Raw genomic sequence first — 20,818 nt, 5'->3', positions numbered from 1 at the left:
GAAATGAATTCTCACCCCACTTCCACATATGCACCCCTTGCCCACCCCTTTGGGAACACTGGCCTTAACTGCTTACCTTCAAATGGACTCATCTGTTGGGAGATATATGCATTCTGCCGTTCAGGGGTCATTGCCATAAGACCTGATCTCTGTTCCTCTTGCTAAACAGAAGATGAAAAAGACAAATTAGATTACAGCTACCAATAAATAATTAGCCTTAGGATCGCTGCGTGGGGACCTAGGACTTGGCTTTGGTGCAGCAGAAAGCATGAATAAACACACCAGCATACACTCGCATGCATGCCCCACCCTCTCGAGCAAAATTCCACAGGTATAAATAAAGTAAGATTCTGCACCTGGGTTAAAAACACAACTGCAACAGCATAGAATGGGGCAGGAGAGACAGAACTTAATAGCAAGAGCACACAGAAAAAAGTTTTAGGCATTTTGGATGTCCATCTGCTCAGGATGGGTCAGCAGTGAGATGCGGTCACCAAAAGAACAAATGTAACATTAGGCTGCATTAATAGAAGCAGAGTATGTAGAAGGAGGGAGGTGACAGTCCTATGCTAACTCTGCCTTGGCCAGACTATACCCACAGGAGTCTGGGCATGCCAGTCTCAGGGAGACCCAGACAGACTGGCTGCATTCAGAGGATGGTAAGTAATGAGAGTGGGGACTGGACTTCAAACTACCCAGACAAAGAATGGCTGAGCAAGCCAAGGATGCTGTGGCTGGGGCAGAGCAGACTGTGGGCTATGTAGTGGTGGATACCTAGCCTCTGCAGGGCTGTCATAGGGAAAGGACATTGGGAAGAGGACTGAGGCTTGTTCCTGGTGGTCCTGGCATGAACGGCCAGATGATCACATGGTCAGGTGGACGCAGTCTCCAACACTGGGAGTAGCCAAACACTTACTGCCAACCTCCCGCCCTTCTCCTGACTAGTTGCAGCATAGGCAATTGGGAGGAGCTTCCTGTCTCCATCTGAAAGCTGGCTGGGTGGGCAGGGGGAGGAGCGAGCCAAGTTTCAAGGCCGCAGTTTCAGCACTCAGTCTGGGATTGGCTCAAGGAGCAAAGGGGAAGAACATAGCCAGGAGGGAATAACATGAAGGCCCCCAGACCCAAAAAAGGCATGACTTGCTCTGAGACCCTCAGCCAGTTGGTGTCAGGTTGTGACTCGGATCCAGTTCTGACTCCCAGTCCAGTGCTTGAAGCCTCACCCCACACAGTGAGGGCAGCCCGGCCATCTCTGCTCAACTGCTGCCATCTCTCTCCCCTTCTCAACCACCAAGGCAGCTCTGCCTGGGAGCACAAGCTCCAAGTCCACTTTCTGGTCTGTGTCCTCCCCAAGATGCCAGAGGACTTGCCTCTACAACACGGGCTGCCCGTGCAGTGCCTGCTTTTCCAGCAAAGGGCTTCTGGGAACCCTTCTCTGCACTCAGTGGGGCTGGTGGGAGTGGGGCGGGGTAGCGACCCAGTGCTTGGGACTGTGCCCGGCTCTCAGGCCTGGCAGCAGTTCCTGGCCTTGGTTCCTGCCAAGGCAGGGAGGACAAACACATGGCACCGGGAAGACTACACCAGAAGCGATTCCACCAGACTGGGGTTTGCTTTTCTATCCCGCCCTTAGCCTGCTTCCTGTCCTGGTCCCTGCCTCCCCCTCCACTGGAGCTGCCGTGTGGGCAGTGAGGGGCTGTTTCTCAGCTGCCCTATGGAGCTGCCCTCTCCCTGCCAAAGCATTGGCAAGGTGGCAAGGCGTGGGGGTGGGGATGGGGGGTGGGATCTGCCTTCTCAAGCTCTCATTATACTGAGCACGTCTCACCCATTATTTTATGTCATCTAGCCACACCCCATGTGGACACTGAGGAGCACGGGGGTCACATGACCACTGCCCAAGGGCACACCATCCGGATCTGCCTGAGATGGTCAGGGTTGGCAGCCATTTCTGAAGGCAGTCCTTTCGCTTTGGCTCTTCTTGTACCAGTCTCAGGACATCAGGGCAGAAGATCTACAGTCCCCAGCTTACTGATGTGACAGCAGAGGCTCAGAGAGGTTAAATGACTTGCCCAAGGTGACACGGCTAAGAAGTACAGTATCTCCTAACTGCAGACCAGGTGCTTCCGCTGCTTCTGGGGACAGATTCCTGCGTGGCTGGCTAGGTCTAAACGGTCCTTAACTCCATCCCCACCGGTTGCTGCATTAGTTTCATCAAATAACATAGTTGTACAGAGGTAGGGGTTCAGGGGCAGGGGCAGATGGAGGCTGGAGAGTGTGACTAAGGAAACAGCAGGGGAAGTGCGGTAAAGTCCAAAGGGAGGGACGGAAAGAGAAAGCCAAGCCCAGGGGCGTGCCAGACAAAAGGAAAGGCCACGCCGGGGCAGGGCAGGCTTCAGCGGGTGCTGGGGCGTCTTCATCCCGGGAAGCACACATTCCAGAGGACCCCGGAGTCTAATGGAAAAGCTGGCCAGCCTATCACTATGGAAACTGCCAAGGCCACACAGTGCTGCTGACACCCAGCCTGGGTACCGGTGGCCAGCTCTGCAGGATCTTCAAGTCTGGGGTGCCACCAGCAAGCGACGGCCCTCCATGGGCTCTTCACCTTACGGCAGTGTCCAGAGGCACTGCCAGTCCTCTGCTCCTATGCTGGTCCTGCTATCCCTGGCAAAAGAAGCCAGAGCATTCTCTCCAGGCCTCCCGAGGAGGCTGCTTCCTTTGTTTTGCAGATGGAGGCTCCCATCCTTTGTTCTGAATCAATGTGCTCCAAAGATAAGCCCCAAGAAAACAGTTGTTGCCTTTTGACACTGACAATTAGAATCGTTGGAAAATGGAGAAAACAGGAAATGACAAATGGTTTCAGTGACCAGGAGGAAACCGTGCCTGAAAGTTGCTGCTTAGTGACTGGGACACTCGCTTTCTGCTCTCTTATGAAGGACAGCCTAGGCCGTGTGGCCTTTTATAAACAAAGCTATGAAGGGGTCGTCAAATTTTCTAGGGCTGCAACTGTGGCACTACGTCCTGTTGTGCCAGGTGACACTGACAAGCAGCACTGAGTTCTATGCAAGCCCAGGTGTGCTTCTCTCATGGTGACCCCCAGAGAACTAAGGCCCAGCTCTTCCTCTGTCACACCCCTCCCAGCCCCCACTCTCAGACAAGGGACCACATTCACAGACAGTCTCAGCCAAGATGGCAACCTTGGAAGTCCTGGGGATGCCTTTCTAGAAGCTTTAGGCTGATGCCAGGGAGCTGTAAAGCCCCCACCTGTCCCTGGGGGTTGTGTGCTGGGCAGGAGAGAGGGGAAAGAGCCCAAACTCCACCACTGCCTGCTGGCACAACTGAGCCCACGCCAGGCACTGCAGCAGCTTCACTCACCAGCCACCACATGCTAATGTCTCCTGTTTACCCAGGTGCAATCACCTGAGTGCTGCTTTCTCACCACTGCATGGGAAGAATGATCTCATTACCAATTCAACCACTTAAGCAGGCAAAAGGACTCCAACGGGGGAAAGGCAGAGGACAAACGATTCGGGGACTGAGACAGATGCCCACAAAACGTTCCTGGATTTTAGCCGGATTCGGGCTGAAGTTCCTTGCCCTATGAGCCCTTGGAGGAGAGCATCCTGACTCAGACAAGAATTCAAATGACAAGGCTTCTGGGGGATGGCAGTGAATGGATCCAAAGCCTTGTTTTATAAAGAATGTGGAGGAAGGGAGGAAGGAAGGGAGGGAAGGGGAGACGGAGAGGGAGAGAGAAGAAAGAAGACGAAGAGAAGGAAGAGGAGGAGGAGGAAGGGGAGGGGAGAGGAAAAAGGGGAGGGGAGAGGAGGAGGGAGAAGGGGAAGGGAGGACAGAAGAGGGGAGGGAGTGGGGAGATTATCTACCCCTCCATGCTAGGGAACTCCTGTCTCCTTTCCCAGCAGACACTGCTCCATGAGTGCCCCCACAGAGAACCAGCCTGCCACACAGCAGAAGGTGCTCAGCTATCTGTCCCAAAGGTTGAGCACTAGTGTATTCCACAAGGAAAAAAACCTTCTTTTGTACTGTTTGGAAGCCAGAATTAGAAACAACTCGTTCACCCTTCTGACTTTCCCTTTGCAATGACAGGAAGATAGTATACTGCATGGGACCACCACACATTCAAGATCTGAGTTGTGGGGACCCCCACCCCCACATGGGTGGAGCCCCCTGAGACCCGTGGGCTCTGACTGGCCATAGCCCATAGATAGTGACAACATACACACTGCTATCTGAAGCCTAGTTGGAGGACGGATGGATGCTTTTAGGAAAAAATTCCCTTTAGTCGTCCTTCAGAAACTACAACGGCTTCCTAAAATGAATGGCAGGCAAGTTTTGATTGTTTCCTACGTTCCTCCTAACTCTCAGAGCCTGTGACTCAGCTTCTCCAGAATGCCTGCACGGAGGCAGGACCACTGAGAGTAATGAGCACGAGTTAGGCCACTTCTCCCAGTGGACTGTTAACGCCGAGATCTGGGGTGGAACCCACTGAACACCTGCCCTTTTGCGTTGCCCAGAATGCAGCCAGAGGGATACGGGCCACAGTAACTCTGGGGCCCCTGAACCTACCTTCCCAAGACCCTGATGGGAAGGTATTGCTTACATGACAGTCCAGTCAGTCCCTCTGTCACTCAGTTAACAAACATGGTCATGGGTCTACTATGGGCCAGGCTCTGTTCCGGGCATGGGGATAACACCGTGTGTCTCTACTCTTATGGACACAAGTAAATCAATCAAAGCAGATAATGTTCTAATGACCACCCAGTAGGGTGAAGGGATGGAGGGTGGGCAGGTGCTGGCAGAAACCTAAGGTCAAGTCATGGGACCCCAATGGGGAACTGGAAACTGCCACACCATTTTCTATGTTAGGGGTCTTTCCTTGCCCTTCTAGAGACCTCACCCATGGTAATGATGCTGCCCTCAGGTTTGAACTGGTCTGAAGCTGTCACTGGGGGCTTCACAAAATGAATGCCACTGAAAGCAAACGGCAGAGATCTGTATATGAAATTCTTTTTACCCTTTGTTTTCTGTCTTCCCACATGATCTATGACTGCTGCAAACTCTATTCTGACTCCTCCTCAGTCTTGGCCGGTCTGGGAAGAACTTGGTTTAGATGCTGGGAATGATCCGGGCAAAGGAAACAAATATATTTCCAGCTTGCTTTTCTTCTTCCCCTGGGGTGCCTGCATCCTCTGTCTCGCACTGACTCACAGGCTGGACTGACAAAGTGGCTGTGTTGACAGGGAGGATTTAGTGGATGCCAGGCCTGACCCTCAAAGGCCCTCAGGTGGGGCCAATTTCCAAGGTTCTTAGAGAAGATTTGGGGCCACAAATCTGCTCTGCCACTTCACTGCTGGGTGAAAGCTGTTGGCTTGAGAAGAGAGAGAATAGGTGAGGGACAATAATTCTCAAGGCAAGCTAGCTGAGATCCTTTCATTTGTGGCTTCCAAAGACAGGGAAAGGCAAGGCAGACCAGGGTGGAAACAGCGACATCCTGAGGGGACGACGTCCGTTTTGCTAATTCTGTTTCCCTGGCAGCTTTGTGCTGGACAAGATTTCTCTGGTTTCAGCTGAAGAGTGAACAGCTGAGGAGCTCTGTGACTCTGAGAGAGAGAGAAATCAATAGCCCTTGAAAGGAAAGCACTGCTTGTTCTTCCAGGCCAGGGCAGGCAGGATAAAGAGAACAAGGCTGTACATACCAAAGCCGAATTTCCATTAAAGGCCAGAATCCTGGGAGGCCCTTTCAGCTTAATGACCATCTTCTGATCACTATCACTTAGAAAATGTTCATGTCTCCAGTTTTCTCTGCAGATAGTGCAGACATCCTGTGCACATTGATATTTTATGCACCAGATGCAATTCTCTGCAAAGGTCCCCTCTGGCTGGTGTCCATCCGCTTGCTCTCATGACCACTGATGCGACTCTGGGGGCAAGTCAAGCCATTCCTTCTAGACTCTAGAATCTAGAGGATGATCCCAACTCACAGGCCTCTTGGACAAGCTTGCTTTGGATTCCTTCTGCCTGTACTACCCAGACTGCCAGTCCTCCAGCAGGGCAATCCAACTTCCTGCCTCTAGGGTGTGGGAGTCCTGGGCGGGGTTTGGAATCCACAGGAGATGGCTGGCAGGAGAGGCAGTTCCCGAGCACCCACTAGGTGCCAAGCAGGCAGGTATCAGGTGCAGGGCTTCGGAGGTGCAGAAGCACAGCCCCTGTCCCCCTCAGGTTCCCAGTCTGGCCTCAGGGACAGACAGGCAGGTAGGTATGGAAACGGGGTACTGGAAGGCATACAGCTGAGGGAGAGAGCAGCTGCACCCTGGTCAATCCCCCACTCATTTCCCTGGAGGTGGGGCTGAGGCACCTGGAGCACTCTGCTTGCTTGGGTTGTCCCTTTGCCAAAGAATGCCGGGCAGAAAGTAGAGAACAAGCAGGCCCAGGAAGCACTAGAAGTCCCTCATGGGTGGACAGAGCTTTACCTTCGGAGCTGTCACCTCCTGTGTTCCTCCCAACAACCCTGTGAGGCAGGCGGGCAGGCTGAGCAGGGGACTGTGCCCCGTTGACAGATGAGGAAAGCGAGGCTCAGGGGGAAGTGACTTACCTGTGGCGTCGCAGCTAGGCAGTAGTGGAGCGGGCACCTGCCTCCAGGCCTTCGGATCCCAGCTGCCCCAGGGCGCTGCCTCTGAGGTGCTGTACGAGGAGGTGACTCGGGCCAGCTCATGAGCAAAGGAGCTGCCGGGCAGGAAGGACTCACTCCCCAGGGCCTGGCAGGACGGGGGCTGTCGCCCGAGGCTGACCTGGGGGTGCCTGGCTTCCCCAAGCTTGCAGGCTTTGTCTACATGAGTCTACAACAACCGATTGAACAATCCATCAGCTGCTTGGCCACAAAATGGTTCTGACTGATCTTGTCACTGCCCTGAGTGTCTAGCTGGGTCATCAGGGTGTTGTGGTTATACCCACCAACTGCTTTGGTGGAACGAAACCAAACAGCTTTGTGATCTTAGCTTGTCTTGGGTCATAGACTTCTTTGAGAACCAGTTATAAGCTATGGTTTCTCTCCACAGAAAAAGCACTTATGGTGTCTCCCCCTTTCCAGCCCCCCAACATTTTACATCTAATTTGGGGGGGTTTTCTGGACCACTTAATACCCATCCGTGGATCTCATGTGAAGACTCCCCTGGCTTGAGAAATCGCTGTCTTGTTGAAAATGGGAACAAAGCTAAGTCAGATAGCTGGTTCATCAGCAATGACTTTGACCAAGCCTGATCCCACCCTACCCCACCCCACCCCAGTGACCACCCCCCACAACGGAGCACACAACTCTAAACTGGTTTGTAGGTATGTGTGTGTGAACACGCTGAGGAATCTGCAAAACCAAATGGTGAGTGCAAAACCAAACAGTCACGAGTAAATCTCACAACAACCACGTCCTGAGCTGCAGCCCTTGTTGAACTATACCCCACTAGGGCCCCAAGATTTTAGGACTTGTGTGTGCGTGGGACCTCCCCTTTCTATCATGCTTTAGAAGACAGGGATTTCACCAGAATTGAACATATTGAACATATGACCCATTTTTTTCAGCCAAAGGCAATTAAAATAACTTCATACTTGATATCCATGTCAGCAAAAGCTGCAAAACGCAAATGGGTGGCTGCTAAGAGCCCTGGTACCCTGACGAGCACACCAAGTGCTTAGCAACAGTGGTGTCCAAAGGACCAGCTGGAAGCCTGCCTTGATGAGAAGTTGCTCTTCTTTCTACATGAAGGAACACCTCTATTCTCCTGCTTTTAATACCTGAGCTGTGAGTGATCATCTATGTCCATTAGCAAACATCCCAGTGGAGAAGGAAACACTCATACCCGAAATCTAAGCTACATAGTTGGAATCAGTTCAACTTATTGCAATAAACACTTACTAAGCACCTATTGTGGGCAAGTCTTTGCAATGGATAATAGTTCAGTAGATATTTTGATGTAATATTTGAAATAACAATAAAAATTGCCACCACTGAATTTATTGAGCATTTGCTGTGCTTTAGGCACTAACCCAGGTTCTTTAAATATTTGGTCTTATTCGATCTGTATAAATAGCCATCTATGAGAAAGGGACTATTATTGCCCTTATTTTACAAATGAGGCCAATGAGGCCCAGAGAGGTTAACTAAGTTGCCCAAAATCATACAGCCCACTAGTAGCAGAGCAGGATGCAAACCCAGGCTTGCCTCGTTCCCAAGCCCACATGTCGTTTGCATTGGTGTGGAGGTGTGCATGTGTTTAGTCATTAGCATGTTATGTGATAAGCAAGTTTTGAAACATAGAAACTTAAAATGTGCCATTAAGAAAAGTACAGGCAAGGTTTTCCAAGGGGAGGTGTGGACCTCCGGACAAATTTTTAAGAACAAATTATAAATACTTAAAAATGGGAATAAGAAGACAACCTAACTACCTGAACAGTTTTAGAGATGACTCATGCCCACCCTCTAAAACCCAAACAAAAAAAACAAAGTCAAGAAAACCGATGAAATCTTAGCAAGCGATTTCTATGTACTTGTGAAAAGGATTTCTTTACCATTCTAATGGGATTTATGCCAACCATAGAGGGCTCAGTGCCCCTCCCATGGGGTGGTTAGTGAGTACAGAGCTGAGCTCACCGGCCATCTGCAGCTTCATGTCATCAAGCTCCAGTTTGTCCTTGGAGCAAGGTTATCTGGGACATGAGCAGAGACATTGCTTTCTACAATGGACAGTTCTTTCTGCCTGCATACCTAGCTCCTTGATAACTTTAAATACCATTTTATAGCCACACTGGAGTTTTGAAGACCTCAATATGCAAATATTACTCAGGTTCTGATTACTTGTCTGCTCCATGATAACACACTCTAAAAGCAATGAATGGGGCTTATTTGTAGAGAACTGAAGCATTTTAAGCTTTTGCTCAGGAATCCCTGGTAGCTTCCTGTGACTTGCAAGATATTAGTGATGGGTCAAGAAACAGGACCCCCCATCAGCATAACATACGCAGTGCCTCAGTAGTCCATCAGGCAGAAAAAACTGCAGATGGCACATGGAAATGACCGGCGGCGGAAGATACCCCGACAGTGTGGGCAGTTCTATTTCAGCAGCAATCAAGAGGGGGCCTGGAGCCACTCAATCAAGTGGAGCAGGATGGGAGCAAGCACTGTGCAGACCAATGCAATCCCCAGTTAACACAAAAAATAAATAAAAGAGATGAGATTCAGTCTCTTGACTGTGACTGACTGGGAGCTTTATAGCTGATGCTTGTGTCTTTTCTCCATTTTATTTAATTAGGAAAAGAAACTGCTTATCACACACTCTAAGTGTGAGGTACAACCTCCACAGGAAAGGTTGTTAGGAACATTTCAACTTCTAGAAGTTTCTAAACATAAGGTAAATCCATCTTTGTCCTTGGGATCACTGCACATCTCAGAAAGGCAAATAAATCAGTAATTGGTGGGCATAATTACTAGCTCATGGACTGACAAGGTCTACACTATTTCGAATCTCACAGAAGTAAGCCATGGGACAGATAGAGTCTGATAGTGGTGCCCCGTTTTCTGGAGGTCACACTTACTCATCCCCCTGGACCCTGGGCTTCTCATGATTGTCAGAGAGTTTGCTGGAACCAGGTCAGCCCAGTTTCCCTTCCCCTGAAAAATCCTCCAATGGCTCGCACCAAGACTAGAGATGCAAGTGCAAGCACAGCCACCCTCTCAGCAGCCAGGTTTTGCGCTCCATAATGTCACGTACCCCCAGTCATACCAATCTCCTTGGAGCTCTCCAGACAGGCTGCCATGTGTGGTCGGCCCTCTGTGCTTGTGCTCCTTGGTTTGCCAAGCCTGGAATGCCCTTTCTCCATGATTGTACTCTGGGAATTCTGTGTGTCTTTCGAGATGAAGCTCCTCCACCCTGGAAATTCTGCCTCTCTTTCCAGGTCCAGCTCCTGTGGCTGAATACCCTTGGCTGACTGAACATTCTTGCTGGGCCAAGTCTTAATCATCTCTAAATCCCTCTGGTGCCCCGACAGTATCTAGCCCAGGCAAAGGGCTCAGCAAATACTTGCAAAATTCAATAAACTTTACTATGTTACTAGCTTGGCATGATGTTATAGGCACTTGGGAGATTATAATCTGGTGAGCATTGTGCTAGTCTTTTTTTTGGGATAAACACCAATGATAAACTGAGCCTTTACTCTCATTTTAGCACATCTACTCATCTGTTTTCAATGCTGGTGGGTTTATAAAACCCATCAGTAGAACAGAGAGTGATCATAATCATATGGTGAAAATAACATCAGCTAACATATTTACTGAACATGCTTTAGTGTGCTGGGCACTGAACTCTGTGCACACGTGAATTTGAGATAGATTGTTCCTAGCTAATAAGACGAGGAAGTGGAGATGGGCTTACTCAAGTCACACAATAGCAAGATGGGGTACAGACAGAAACCAAGCTAGAAACCAAGCAACCCCTGGGTTTGGAAACGCATGGGCTCCTCCTCTGCACATGGCGAGGAGCAGTCAGGTGCTCCTCCTTCTTTCATACTGAAATAACTCTGCACTTTTGGCTATTCTGTGACACTCTGTGCTATTCTGTAGCTCAAATGGCTCTGGTGCAAGGAGCTCAGATTATGACTAACCCCCATAGATATTCAGCTGCTTTGCAAGAAGTGGACGAATGCTCTGGCTTTATAAATTATTGACTAGATTGGATATTGGCCCAATCTCCACTCTGGTGATTCGGAAGGAGGCATATGCACATTTGCAAGGTTATAGTAGTGCACTCTAATTCCACTGGCTTCTGAGAGCTTGTAGGTTTCTTGACTTAATCATTCTGGAATTAAGGTAATGGATCCTCAACACCTTTTCTTTCCCTGGCCTTTACTAACCATGTAATAGAAATGAGCAGAGAAAACCCAAGAAAGCGAACTGGAGACTTGATGAGTGTGCCAAAGATGCTCAGAGTCCAAGGTCCTCTGTGGCTCACTGACTTCAGAAGCCAACCTCTGTTGTTCAAGTCACTTGTGAGGTTACTATGCTAGAGCACTAAATATTATCCAGATAGCCCAAAGAGGTGAAGGCAGACATGTGGAAGAACCTGGATTTTTGGGCAAGTTGATGAATGCCTCCTGCCCCATATCAAAGGAGGTGATAGGAGACAACTTTGTGAATTTGAAATAATGCACCGGGGAAACAGGAAAACGTAATGTAAGTCACGCTTCTTGGCTTTTTTCTTGCCATTACCCTACTTGGCCAAGTGCAAATGGGATTTCAATATATCATAAGTATGCATCTATTAATAACAATGCAAGAAAGCTGTACAACTCAAGTCTGAGATTTTGTAAGAAACAGAATCTTAGAATCTCTGTAAGCATCACCATCCAACAGAACTTCCTGAGTTGATGCTGAATCATCCCAGAAAGAATAGAATGCTCTAGAGCTGTGCTGTTCAATATGGTAGCCACTGGCCACATGAAGTGTGTAGCACTTGAAATGTGGCTAGTAAAAATGAAGAACTGAATTCTTGTTTTTTAAATTTTTTATTAATTTAAATAGTTACATGTGACTGCTGGCTACAGCAGTGGACAGCACAGCTCTTTGGCATGGTGGCTAAGAGTCCAGGCTCTGGAAAAAGAGAGTCTGGACTTGAATTATGGGTTTGCCACTTCCATGCTTTGTAATTGTGGGAGAGTTACTTAACGTTTCTGTGCCTTAATTTTCTCATCTGCAAAAGGGATTAATAATTGTATATTATTCATAGAGTGGTAAAGGTTAAGAGGACTAATAGAATTAGCACGTATGCAGTGCCTGGCATGTTGTATGCACTCCAGGAAGGTTAGCAGCAGCATTAATTAACAATAATACCTCCACCATATATCGAGCCCCTTTCAATGGTCCAGGCACTGATCTATGAATTTTACACAGATTAGCCTAAAACTGGACATGCTGTTCTAGGTGTGGTCTGGCCAACATGGCTCAGCAGGACCTGTGTTTTGGTAAAGTAAATTAATAATAATAATAATTGATGATGATGATGATGATATTATAAATATTTACTGAGAACTTAGTGTAAGGCACTGACCCTTTCCTAGGGTCATTTCAATTAATGAATCCTCAGAACAATCCTATGAAGGAGGTACTATTATGATCCCATTGTAAAGATAAGGAAACTGAGGCACAAAAAGGTTAAGCGACCTGCCCATGATCACCCATTAGTTAAGTGCCAGAGCCTAGACTAGAACCTAGGTATTGTCTGATTTCAAAGCCTGTGCCAAGCTTTGTGTGATCAAAGTGCCCAAGTGAAACTTTTGTTATTGCAGTAAGTAGACTAACAGCAAGAATATTTTGTAAGGCCACTGAGATTCTACTGTGCAATGTCCTCTTCTTTTTCTAATAACTGTACCTTGAAATGAGGAGAACTCCAAGTTGGGGGGTCTCTGTTATGATACGTGTGGTATGGTAGGTGGAGGGGGTAGATAAGTCTCACTAAAGAAATTCTGGCTGGGCGCAGTGGCTCATACCTGTAATCCCAGCATTTTGGGAGGCTGAGGTGGGTGGATCACCTGAAGACAGGAGTTCGAGACCAGCCTGGCCGACATGGTGAAACCCCGTCTCTACTAAAAATACAAAAAGTTAGCCGGGCATGGTGGTGCGTGCCTGTAGTCCCAGCTACTTGGGAGGCTGAGGCACGAGAATCACTTGAACCCAGGAGGTAGAGTTTGCAATGAGCCAAGATCATGCCACTGCACTCCAGCCTGGGCGACAAAGTGAGACTCCATCTCAAAAAAAAAAAAAAAAAGAAAAAAAAGAAAAAATTTTTTAAAAAAAGAAATTCTACAGAAAACTCTAGGGTAGCACCAATCCCACCCATTTGGTGGATCTGTTCTGTAAATTTGCATTTTGTAAAAGTTTTCTTGGAGCAGGGTATCCCCTAAGCAAGACCTGGAAAAATTTAGGCTTTCCTGGAGTTTTTCCTCCACAAACGTATATAATTTAACTTTAACATTTCAAAATATGTTTAGGGCTGACTGAAATTGACTGGGTCCAAAATCAAATTCACTTCATCATGTAAATTCTCAGATTTGAAATTTAATTAGAGAATTAAGTTCAACTGATAAATTGCTACTTTGACAAGGGGAAAAATAACCCAATAACAAAATGGTAGAATCCATAATGTATAAAGAAATGAAGGAATTACTATCCCCTGGGCAGTTATCTCACTGTGGCACATTCCTGTGGATATCCCATAGTGCTTGGCATAGAGTGAATCTGCAGTACACTTCCCACTTCTGAGGTTGAGGCTGTGGGGCATTTTCACAGTGACCAAGGCTGTGCCTGTTGTCAGCAATGCTGGGTAATGAGGTTGGTGGGCCACTGGGCATCATGCTACTTGGGGGAGCATCAGGGATGGGATAAAAGAGGAAGGGCATCAAGGCTCTCCAGAGTCTAGAGTTTTAGTAGCCAACAACGGCCTGTGGCAATCGTTGCCCTGACAGTTTCTGGAAGGTTTCTATTTTCTCATGATGATGATGATAATGATGATGACAATAGCTGCCATGTATTGAACACATACAATGTGCCAGGCACTGAGTGAAACACTGTAAATGTTTACTAAGTGAAACATTCAATACCCATGGCAAGCCTGAAAGATGGGTACCATTATGATCCCCACTTAATAGGTGGGAAAAATAAGGTTCAGAAAAGCAAAGTAACTTGCTCAAAGTCACACCATATGTAACTGGCAGAGCTGGAAGCTGAACCTGGGGTTGACTTACATGAAAATCCAGGCTCTTAACCGCAAATACTACAAATGCTTCAATATGAAGCAATATTCAAAACATAACCCTCACCCCAACCCCCACCTGCCTTCCCAGCCTCAAATTCTCTCAGTATCTCCCTGATGGCACCTTGGGCTTCCAAGGGAGCCATCCAACTAACCGTCACATTCGGGCAACCGAAGAAGGGAGTGGCAGGATTTCCTTTGGAGACTTCTGGAATTAGACAGCAGATTTAATGCACGCATCTAAATTCTCTCCCTCCCAGAGCCTCATTAAAACTACAGTAAGAGTTTGTGTTTTGTTTTGTTTTTAAAGACAAAATCCCACCAGGATAGAGAGAATAGGAGAGGAGATAACAGCATCATAATTTATGAAACTAAAATGCAGATAGACCAGGATTAACTGACTACACAGCACCAAGGAAGCTGAATCACAAGACAGCAGAGGAGAAAACTGGAAAGGATCATGGTCTATATGGCAGAATCTTCCCAAGCCTCAGGAAGAGGAGCTCTAGATGTTCCCAGATCTGGGAGGTAAAGTGGAATGGGGGGACATGGTCAGCGTAATGGGGTTGGGCTGGAAGCTGGTTTAGGAGCAGGCAGATCTCTGAATCCCCTCTCTGACTCTGTGTCCCCAGGCATCTGCCTGTCCCCCACCCTGGAAGAGGTCTGGCTTGACGCTTTGTCTGGTGAATTTCCTGCTCTGCTTTCCTGGTCCTGCTGGCCGGATCAGTGGAGGCCACTCACTTCACCCCACAGGGATGTTCTGTGTTGCCCTACACCTGGGAACTGGAGGTACTGGAGGCAGGCTGTGGTGAGCTTGAAAGCAAAACACAGAGGGCAGTCCAATCTCTTTGGCCATATTTCTTCTGCATATCCAATACCATGTCCACAACTCTGCTAGTGTCCTGATGGTGGTGGGCTCTACACATTCCCGGGAAGCTGAAGGCAGATAATGACCAGGACAGGTCAACCTCTCTTCTTCTGAAAGCCTTCATCTACTAATGGCCTGGGACTCTTCCCTTAAATGCTTAGATTGTGTCTTCCATTAAGGTTTTTTGCTGTTGCTGTTGTTTGTTTGTTTGTTTGTTTGTTTGTTTGTTTTGATACGGAATCTCACTCTGTTGCCCAGGCTGGAGTGTAGTGGCACGATCTCAGCTCACCACAACCTTCACCTCCTAGGTTGAAGGGATTCTCCTGCCTCAGCCTCCTGAGTAGCTAGGATTACAGGCACATGCCACCATGCCTGGCTAATTTTTGTATTTTTAGTAGAGTCACGATTTCGCCATGTTGGCCAAGCTGGTCTTGAACTCCTGACCTCAGGTGATCTGCCTACCTTGGCCTCCCAAAGTACTGGGATTACAGGTGTGAGCCACCACACCCGGCCAAGGTTTTTGTTTGTTTGTTTGTTTGTTTTGTATTGAGGCAGGGTATCACTCTGGTCACCCAGGCTGGAGTGCAGTAGTGCAATCACGGCTCACTGAAACCTCCACCTCCCTGGCGGGCTCAGGTGATCCTGCCACCTCAGCTTCCCAGGTAGCTGGGACTACAGGCTTGTACCACCACTCCCAGCTAATTTTTGCATTTTTAGTAGAGACAGGGTTTCCCCATGTTGCCCAGGTTGGTCTCAAACTCTGGGCTCAAGCGATCTGCCTGCCTCAGCCTCCCAAAGTGCTGGGATTACAGGTGTAAGCCACCGTACCCGGCCCCGCCACTAAGGTTTTGAAAATGAAGCAATTACAAGTTTAAGTCTATTAATAAGTGATGAAGCTATGTAGAAAAGCAGAATAATTATCTTGGATCAGGAAGGTCACATGAGGATCTACTTGGGGGTTGTCAATATTCTATTTCTTGACCTGATCAGTGTTGACAGCAGGTTTTAATTTTTTACTTCTTTTTGTTTGTTTGTTTTTGAGATGGAGTCTTGCTCTGTCTCCCAGGCTGGAGTGCAGTGGTATGATCTCGGCTCACTGCAACCTCCGCCTCCTGGGTTCAAGCTGTTCTCCTGCCTCAGCCTCCCCAGTAGCTGGGATTACAGGCAGGCACCACCACGACCAGCTAATTTTTGTATTTTTAGTAGAGACTGGGTTTCACCATCTTGGCCAGGCTGGTCTCGAACTTCTGATCTCGTGATCCGCCCTCCTTGGCCTCCCAAAGTGCTGGGATTACAGGCTTGAGCCACTGTGCCCGGCCCATTTTTTACTTCCTTATTAAACTGTACATATAGGCCTTGCACACTTTTCTGCATCAATGTTATATTCCACAATAAAGGGAAAAGCTATATACACAACTTGATACCAGTAATGTGAAACATATTTCTACATAGAAAAAAAAATGACTGAAATACTGCACTCCAATGTGTTCACACAGTAGTTGTTTCTGGATTATTTATATATTAAATGTTTATATATTGTATTATGCCATGAGGTTTGTGTTTTCTCTCCGCTTTTCTGCATTTTCTAAGTTTACTACAAAGAGCACATATTACTCTTATAATCAGAAAGTCATAAAATATATTTAAAAAGACAAAATTGAAACTAATAAGGATCAACACAAAATAGATGAGCCATCTGTGGAAATCTGCACAGAATACTACCTAAAGAGATTGGTGACGTGCATGATCTCACTAGGATGAGCACAAAGCTTGCCAGAGCCTAGGGTCTATTTCTAGGGTTGGCTCTTGGAAGCCAGGATAGTTGTTATCTCTGGGAAGAGGGAGGGGCACACAAGGGGCTTCTAAAACATTCTGAATGTTCTATTTCTGAACCTGGTTGGTGGGTACATGACTGTTGGTTTTATTATTATATGTTTTATATACTCTTCCGTATGTATGGTGTGGATTCCAAAAAAAGATTTCCTTTAGAGAAAACCAGAATCACATAAGTAGAAAATATGGTGCTATGTTGAAGGAACAACTCAAGTTTATATAAAATCATCATCATTTATAGGCTTAAAAAGTTGCTTTGGAATTTTGGTCTAACTGACTTGTCTTTTCTGCAGCAAACCACGCTCCTTCTGGACGTGCTCCAGGCAGAGGGGATTAGGGTGGGTTCAAGGCTGCAAGTACCTAGCTCAGCACACTCTCTTCATGGGACTTAGAGTTTGTCTGGTGTTGGCTCTCTGAGCTCTTGTCAGGAATGCCGACCCTTCCGAGGTTCAGGATTTGAAGCCTGCCTTCCTACCCCAGATTTTGTCCACACAGACACTCAAGTATGTATTTCAACTACAAATGACCTGTACTTTCCTATTACTCCTCTCTTTCATGGTAACCTTTCTGGTATCCTTCCTTCCCTACATTTATGGGAGGGGGACATCATTCTCTGCTCTCCTGTCACTGAAGGCTCCACCTTCTGTCTTCTTCTGACCCATCTGGTTTTCTGGGGCCACCTCCTCTCCTTACCACCCTAACACTTTTGTAACTTGAGGAGAAATGAGAGATCACCTAGTCAGGTCATCATTCTCTGTAGATGAAGAGGCCCAATGGTTTGCTCAAGAATTGCCAAGCGAGTTAAAGACAGAGAGTATGAGAGTCAGCAAGACCTACAGAAAGCATCTATCTGCACTGTTTTGCAGGGACTTAGTCTTTGTGTGTGGACTCCTGGAATGCCACCCACTAAGGAACATTATCTGACACCAACTCCCCACTTGGTAGGTGGGGACACTGAAACTCATGGCAGGAAAGGGCCTTGCCCCAAGCCAGGGCAGAGTGTAACTCATCACTCTCAATTTTCAGTCCAGGGCACCTTGTTGTGACTATCCCAAAGGCAGCCACTTTCCCTGGTCTGAAAGACCTGAAGAGAGAAGAGAAGAGAAGGATGGAAGGCAGAGTATGCGGCTTTGATTCATTTCCTGGTGAAAACAGATCTATATGAGAAGCAAATTTCACAAAAGGGGAGAGAAGAAAGTGTCCCATACGTTGCTGGCCTGTTTCAACCTTGCTTTGATTCTTGCTGAAAAGGGTACCGTGTATTTCTGAGTTCAACGTGCAGACCAGTGTTAGGAAAGCCACTGCACCTCCACTTTAGCCTCCAGGGCTGTACCCTGCAAATGGCCTGCAGCCTTGGTGCCTCGCTCTCCAGACTGCATTTTGGAAGATGGGACAGAGGCTTATGGAAGCCCACATTAGAACGGGGGAGCAGAATGGGTGAGATGAGGGATCCTTGATAGTGAACCAGATGAAGGAATGGTAGCCAAATGCCAGGCCTCCTTTGTGGCTTCAATCCAAAGGCTCTGGAGCCCTTCCAGGGCAGAACATCAGGCATGTTTACCCCCACTGTCCTCAACAGTGACAGAGGTGCAATCTTGGGCAGCTGGCCATTTTGAAAGCAACCTCCTTAATCTCAACTGGGAAGGCTCCCTAGCAGGACCCCTGTGATGCACACCTGGAGGAAGCTAGACTAACCAGAAGCTCAGCACGGTTCCATCTGGGATGCCCAGGTCTGAGACGAAAAAGGTAACTCTCTTTTCTGGGTCCTGGCCCAGTTGTGTCTCTCTCCACCTCATTCTCTGAGATGCCTGTCTCCCCTTTTTTGTCCCATCAGGAGGCAAGAGCTATCACTGGGCCAGACTCCGCCAGAAGCCAAGCCAGCTTCTCAAGGAGCAAAGAACAGCCTTGTTTCTATCTTATCCCCACTGTCCCCTGCCCCTGCCCCACCTCCCAGCCATTCAGCTTCTGGCTTCCCCAGAGCTGCCTGCTTCTTTGTGGTCCTCCATTCCTTGAAAAGACCTTCTAGTCATTAGTGTATATAAATGGCCACTTAGCCCAGATTACAGTGAGGTCAACAGCTGGGGCTCTGAGAATTGTCACACACTGGCACAGGAGAGGAGGCTATTCTTCCAGAGAATTTGGAGGGCACTCCCATCCACTTACATCAAAAAGCCCATCCACTGTGCTTGGCAGTAGGTGATCTGAGAACCAATGGAACCAGGTTAATCCTGTGGCACTGTTGAGTGAAGAGAGCAGTGGTGGGCACTGGAAAATATCAGAGACAAGGCAGGAGACCTGAAATCTAGGCTTAGCTCCTCATATACTTGGCAGCTGTATGACCTCAGACAACCAGTGTTACCTCTCTAAGCCTCAGTTTCCTCATGCAAAAAGAGGGGGAATAAAAACAGAGCCCACTGCTTGGGGGTGTTGTGAGGACAGGATGAAAAAACAAACGGAAATCCCTCAGTACAGGATTCAGTGCAGTGGACAGTCTTGCAAGGTCTGGTTCAGCCCTCCAGCCCTACCCTCACCAGTATAAAGAACTCTGGCCTACAAGTCAGATGACCTGAGTTTTAATCTCAGCTTTGCCATTAGCCATGTGAACTTGAGAAAGTCCCTTTCCTTTTTACATCTATTGAGATGATCATGCATTTTTTGTCCTTTATTCTGTTAATATAGTGTGTTACATTGATTGCTTTTCATAGACTGAACCAGTCTTGTATTCCAGGGATAAATCTCACTTGGTCATGGTGTATAATCCTTTATACATATGTTGCTGGGTTGAGTTTGCTAGTATTTTGTTGAAGATTTTTACGCCTTGATTCATAAGGAATATTGGTGTACCTTCCCCTTTTATGGCCACAGTTTCCCTACAATGATGTAGTTGAACTAGACAACCTCCAATATCTTTCAGTATTCATGTCCTCTGATTCTGTGAAACTAAGAAAATTAAGAAATAGTGATTCATAGGCATCAGGCAGGCAAAACTTAGACTCCTTGTAGAATAATTAGGAAGCCAAATATTCAGTGTGCTTATTTCTCAAATAACCTTAGTTTCTCCAGTCTGCCCCAACTCCGAGGCCTGAATATCTCTAGATGCTTATGATGGCAACTAAAGCCTACAAGCTAATTCATTTTAAAGTTCTTCCAAATGCATAGGGTTTTATTTTTCCAGACCTGGGTTCAGATGGGGAATTTGACAAACAATGGAAAGGGGGAAAAACAACAATCTAAACACTGAGTGACAAAGTAACAAAGAAATAGTCTAGCTATCAGCCAGTCAAGCCAGCCTTGGCTTTGTTATCCAAAGTAGTCAGTCTAATTCTACCACCAGTTTCTGTTCCTGTAGCTGTCTACTGCCTGCCAGGGACTCTGCCTTCCCACCCACAACTACCAATGGAAGGATGTGGTGACCATACCAGTGGCTGCTGACATCTCCTGCCATGGGAAGCATAATTGCCTCCAGCAGCCTCCCCCTTAGATCCATCATTTTTGCTGCACTTGGCCTGGGCTGTACTCCCGGCCAATGACTGAACATGGTGAGCATAGTAATGCAGGCCCATTTCTGTGAGGAGCAGGACTCCTCCAGTAGGTGACTTTGGCTCAAGGACTCTCTATTGGCCTGGTTGAACTTTTCCTGAACTGTGCTACTGTCTGAGACTCTTCTTACCCAATCCTCTTTCTCGCCCCAATTGTCACAGACCACCTGCATTGTGGTCTGAGTCTCTCCCCACCTTCTCTTGCTCTTCCCTGTTTATCTTTCACAGGCATTTCCCCCAATACATTCTTTGAATGTCTAACCCGATACGGGTGCCTGACTTTTGGCAGACCTAAGCAGACAAAAAGGAGTACTTGGTTACCTAGCTCTTCTTTCTGCCACAAACATCGAGGGAACCCTTTTTCCCTCACCCCTCTGCCACACCCCCACTGCCCCAGTGAACAACCACAGAGAAAGCTGTGGTATAATATTAGGCTGGTGCAAAAGTAATTGCGGTTTTTGCCATTACTTTTAATGGTAAAAACCGCAATTACTTTTGCACCTACCTAGTATTTGTGTTCCCCCAAATTCATATGTTGAAACCTAACCCACAATACGATGTCATTAGGAGGCAAGACCTTGAGGAGGTGATTAGATGATGGGGTGGAGCTCTTCTGAATGAGATTAGTGCCCTTATAAGAAGAAGCCCAAGGAAGCTACCTTGACTCTTCCATCACATGAGAATGCAGCAAGAAGCCACCATCTACTAATCAGGAAGAGAGCTCTCACCAGACACTGAATCTGCCAGTGTCTTGATCTTGAAGTTCCCAGCCTCCA

General features: G+C 47.5%; 1 protein-coding gene across 17 annotated transcripts in view; it reads right to left on the bottom strand.

Moving 5' to 3' along the window:
• Positions 1 to 20,818, bottom strand: part of MAMLD1 (mastermind like domain containing 1) — a 153,692-nt gene that overhangs the window by 4,110 nt on the left and 128,764 nt on the right. For 9 of the 17 annotated variants that reach the window (XM_024353254.3, XM_024353252.3, XM_024353253.2 and 6 more), the window contains one exon: positions 77 to 161. In XM_024353254.3, coding sequence (XP_024209022.1) covers positions 77 to 161 — 85 coding nt within the window. Of the gene's footprint in view, positions 1 to 76; positions 162 to 6,604; positions 6,849 to 20,818 lie in introns of all 17 variants that reach the window. The other 8 variants (XM_063804287.1, XM_063804289.1, XM_063804293.1 and 5 more) reach the window with 1 other exon arrangement.

This window comes from Pan troglodytes, chromosome X, assembly GCF_028858775.2.
Source record: "Pan troglodytes isolate AG18354 chromosome X, NHGRI_mPanTro3-v2.0_pri, whole genome shotgun sequence".
Taxonomy (NCBI): Eukaryota; Metazoa; Chordata; class Mammalia; order Primates; family Hominidae; genus Pan; species Pan troglodytes.
Note: the sequence above shows the minus strand (reverse complement) of the source record. Positions and strands in the feature narration are given on the sequence as shown.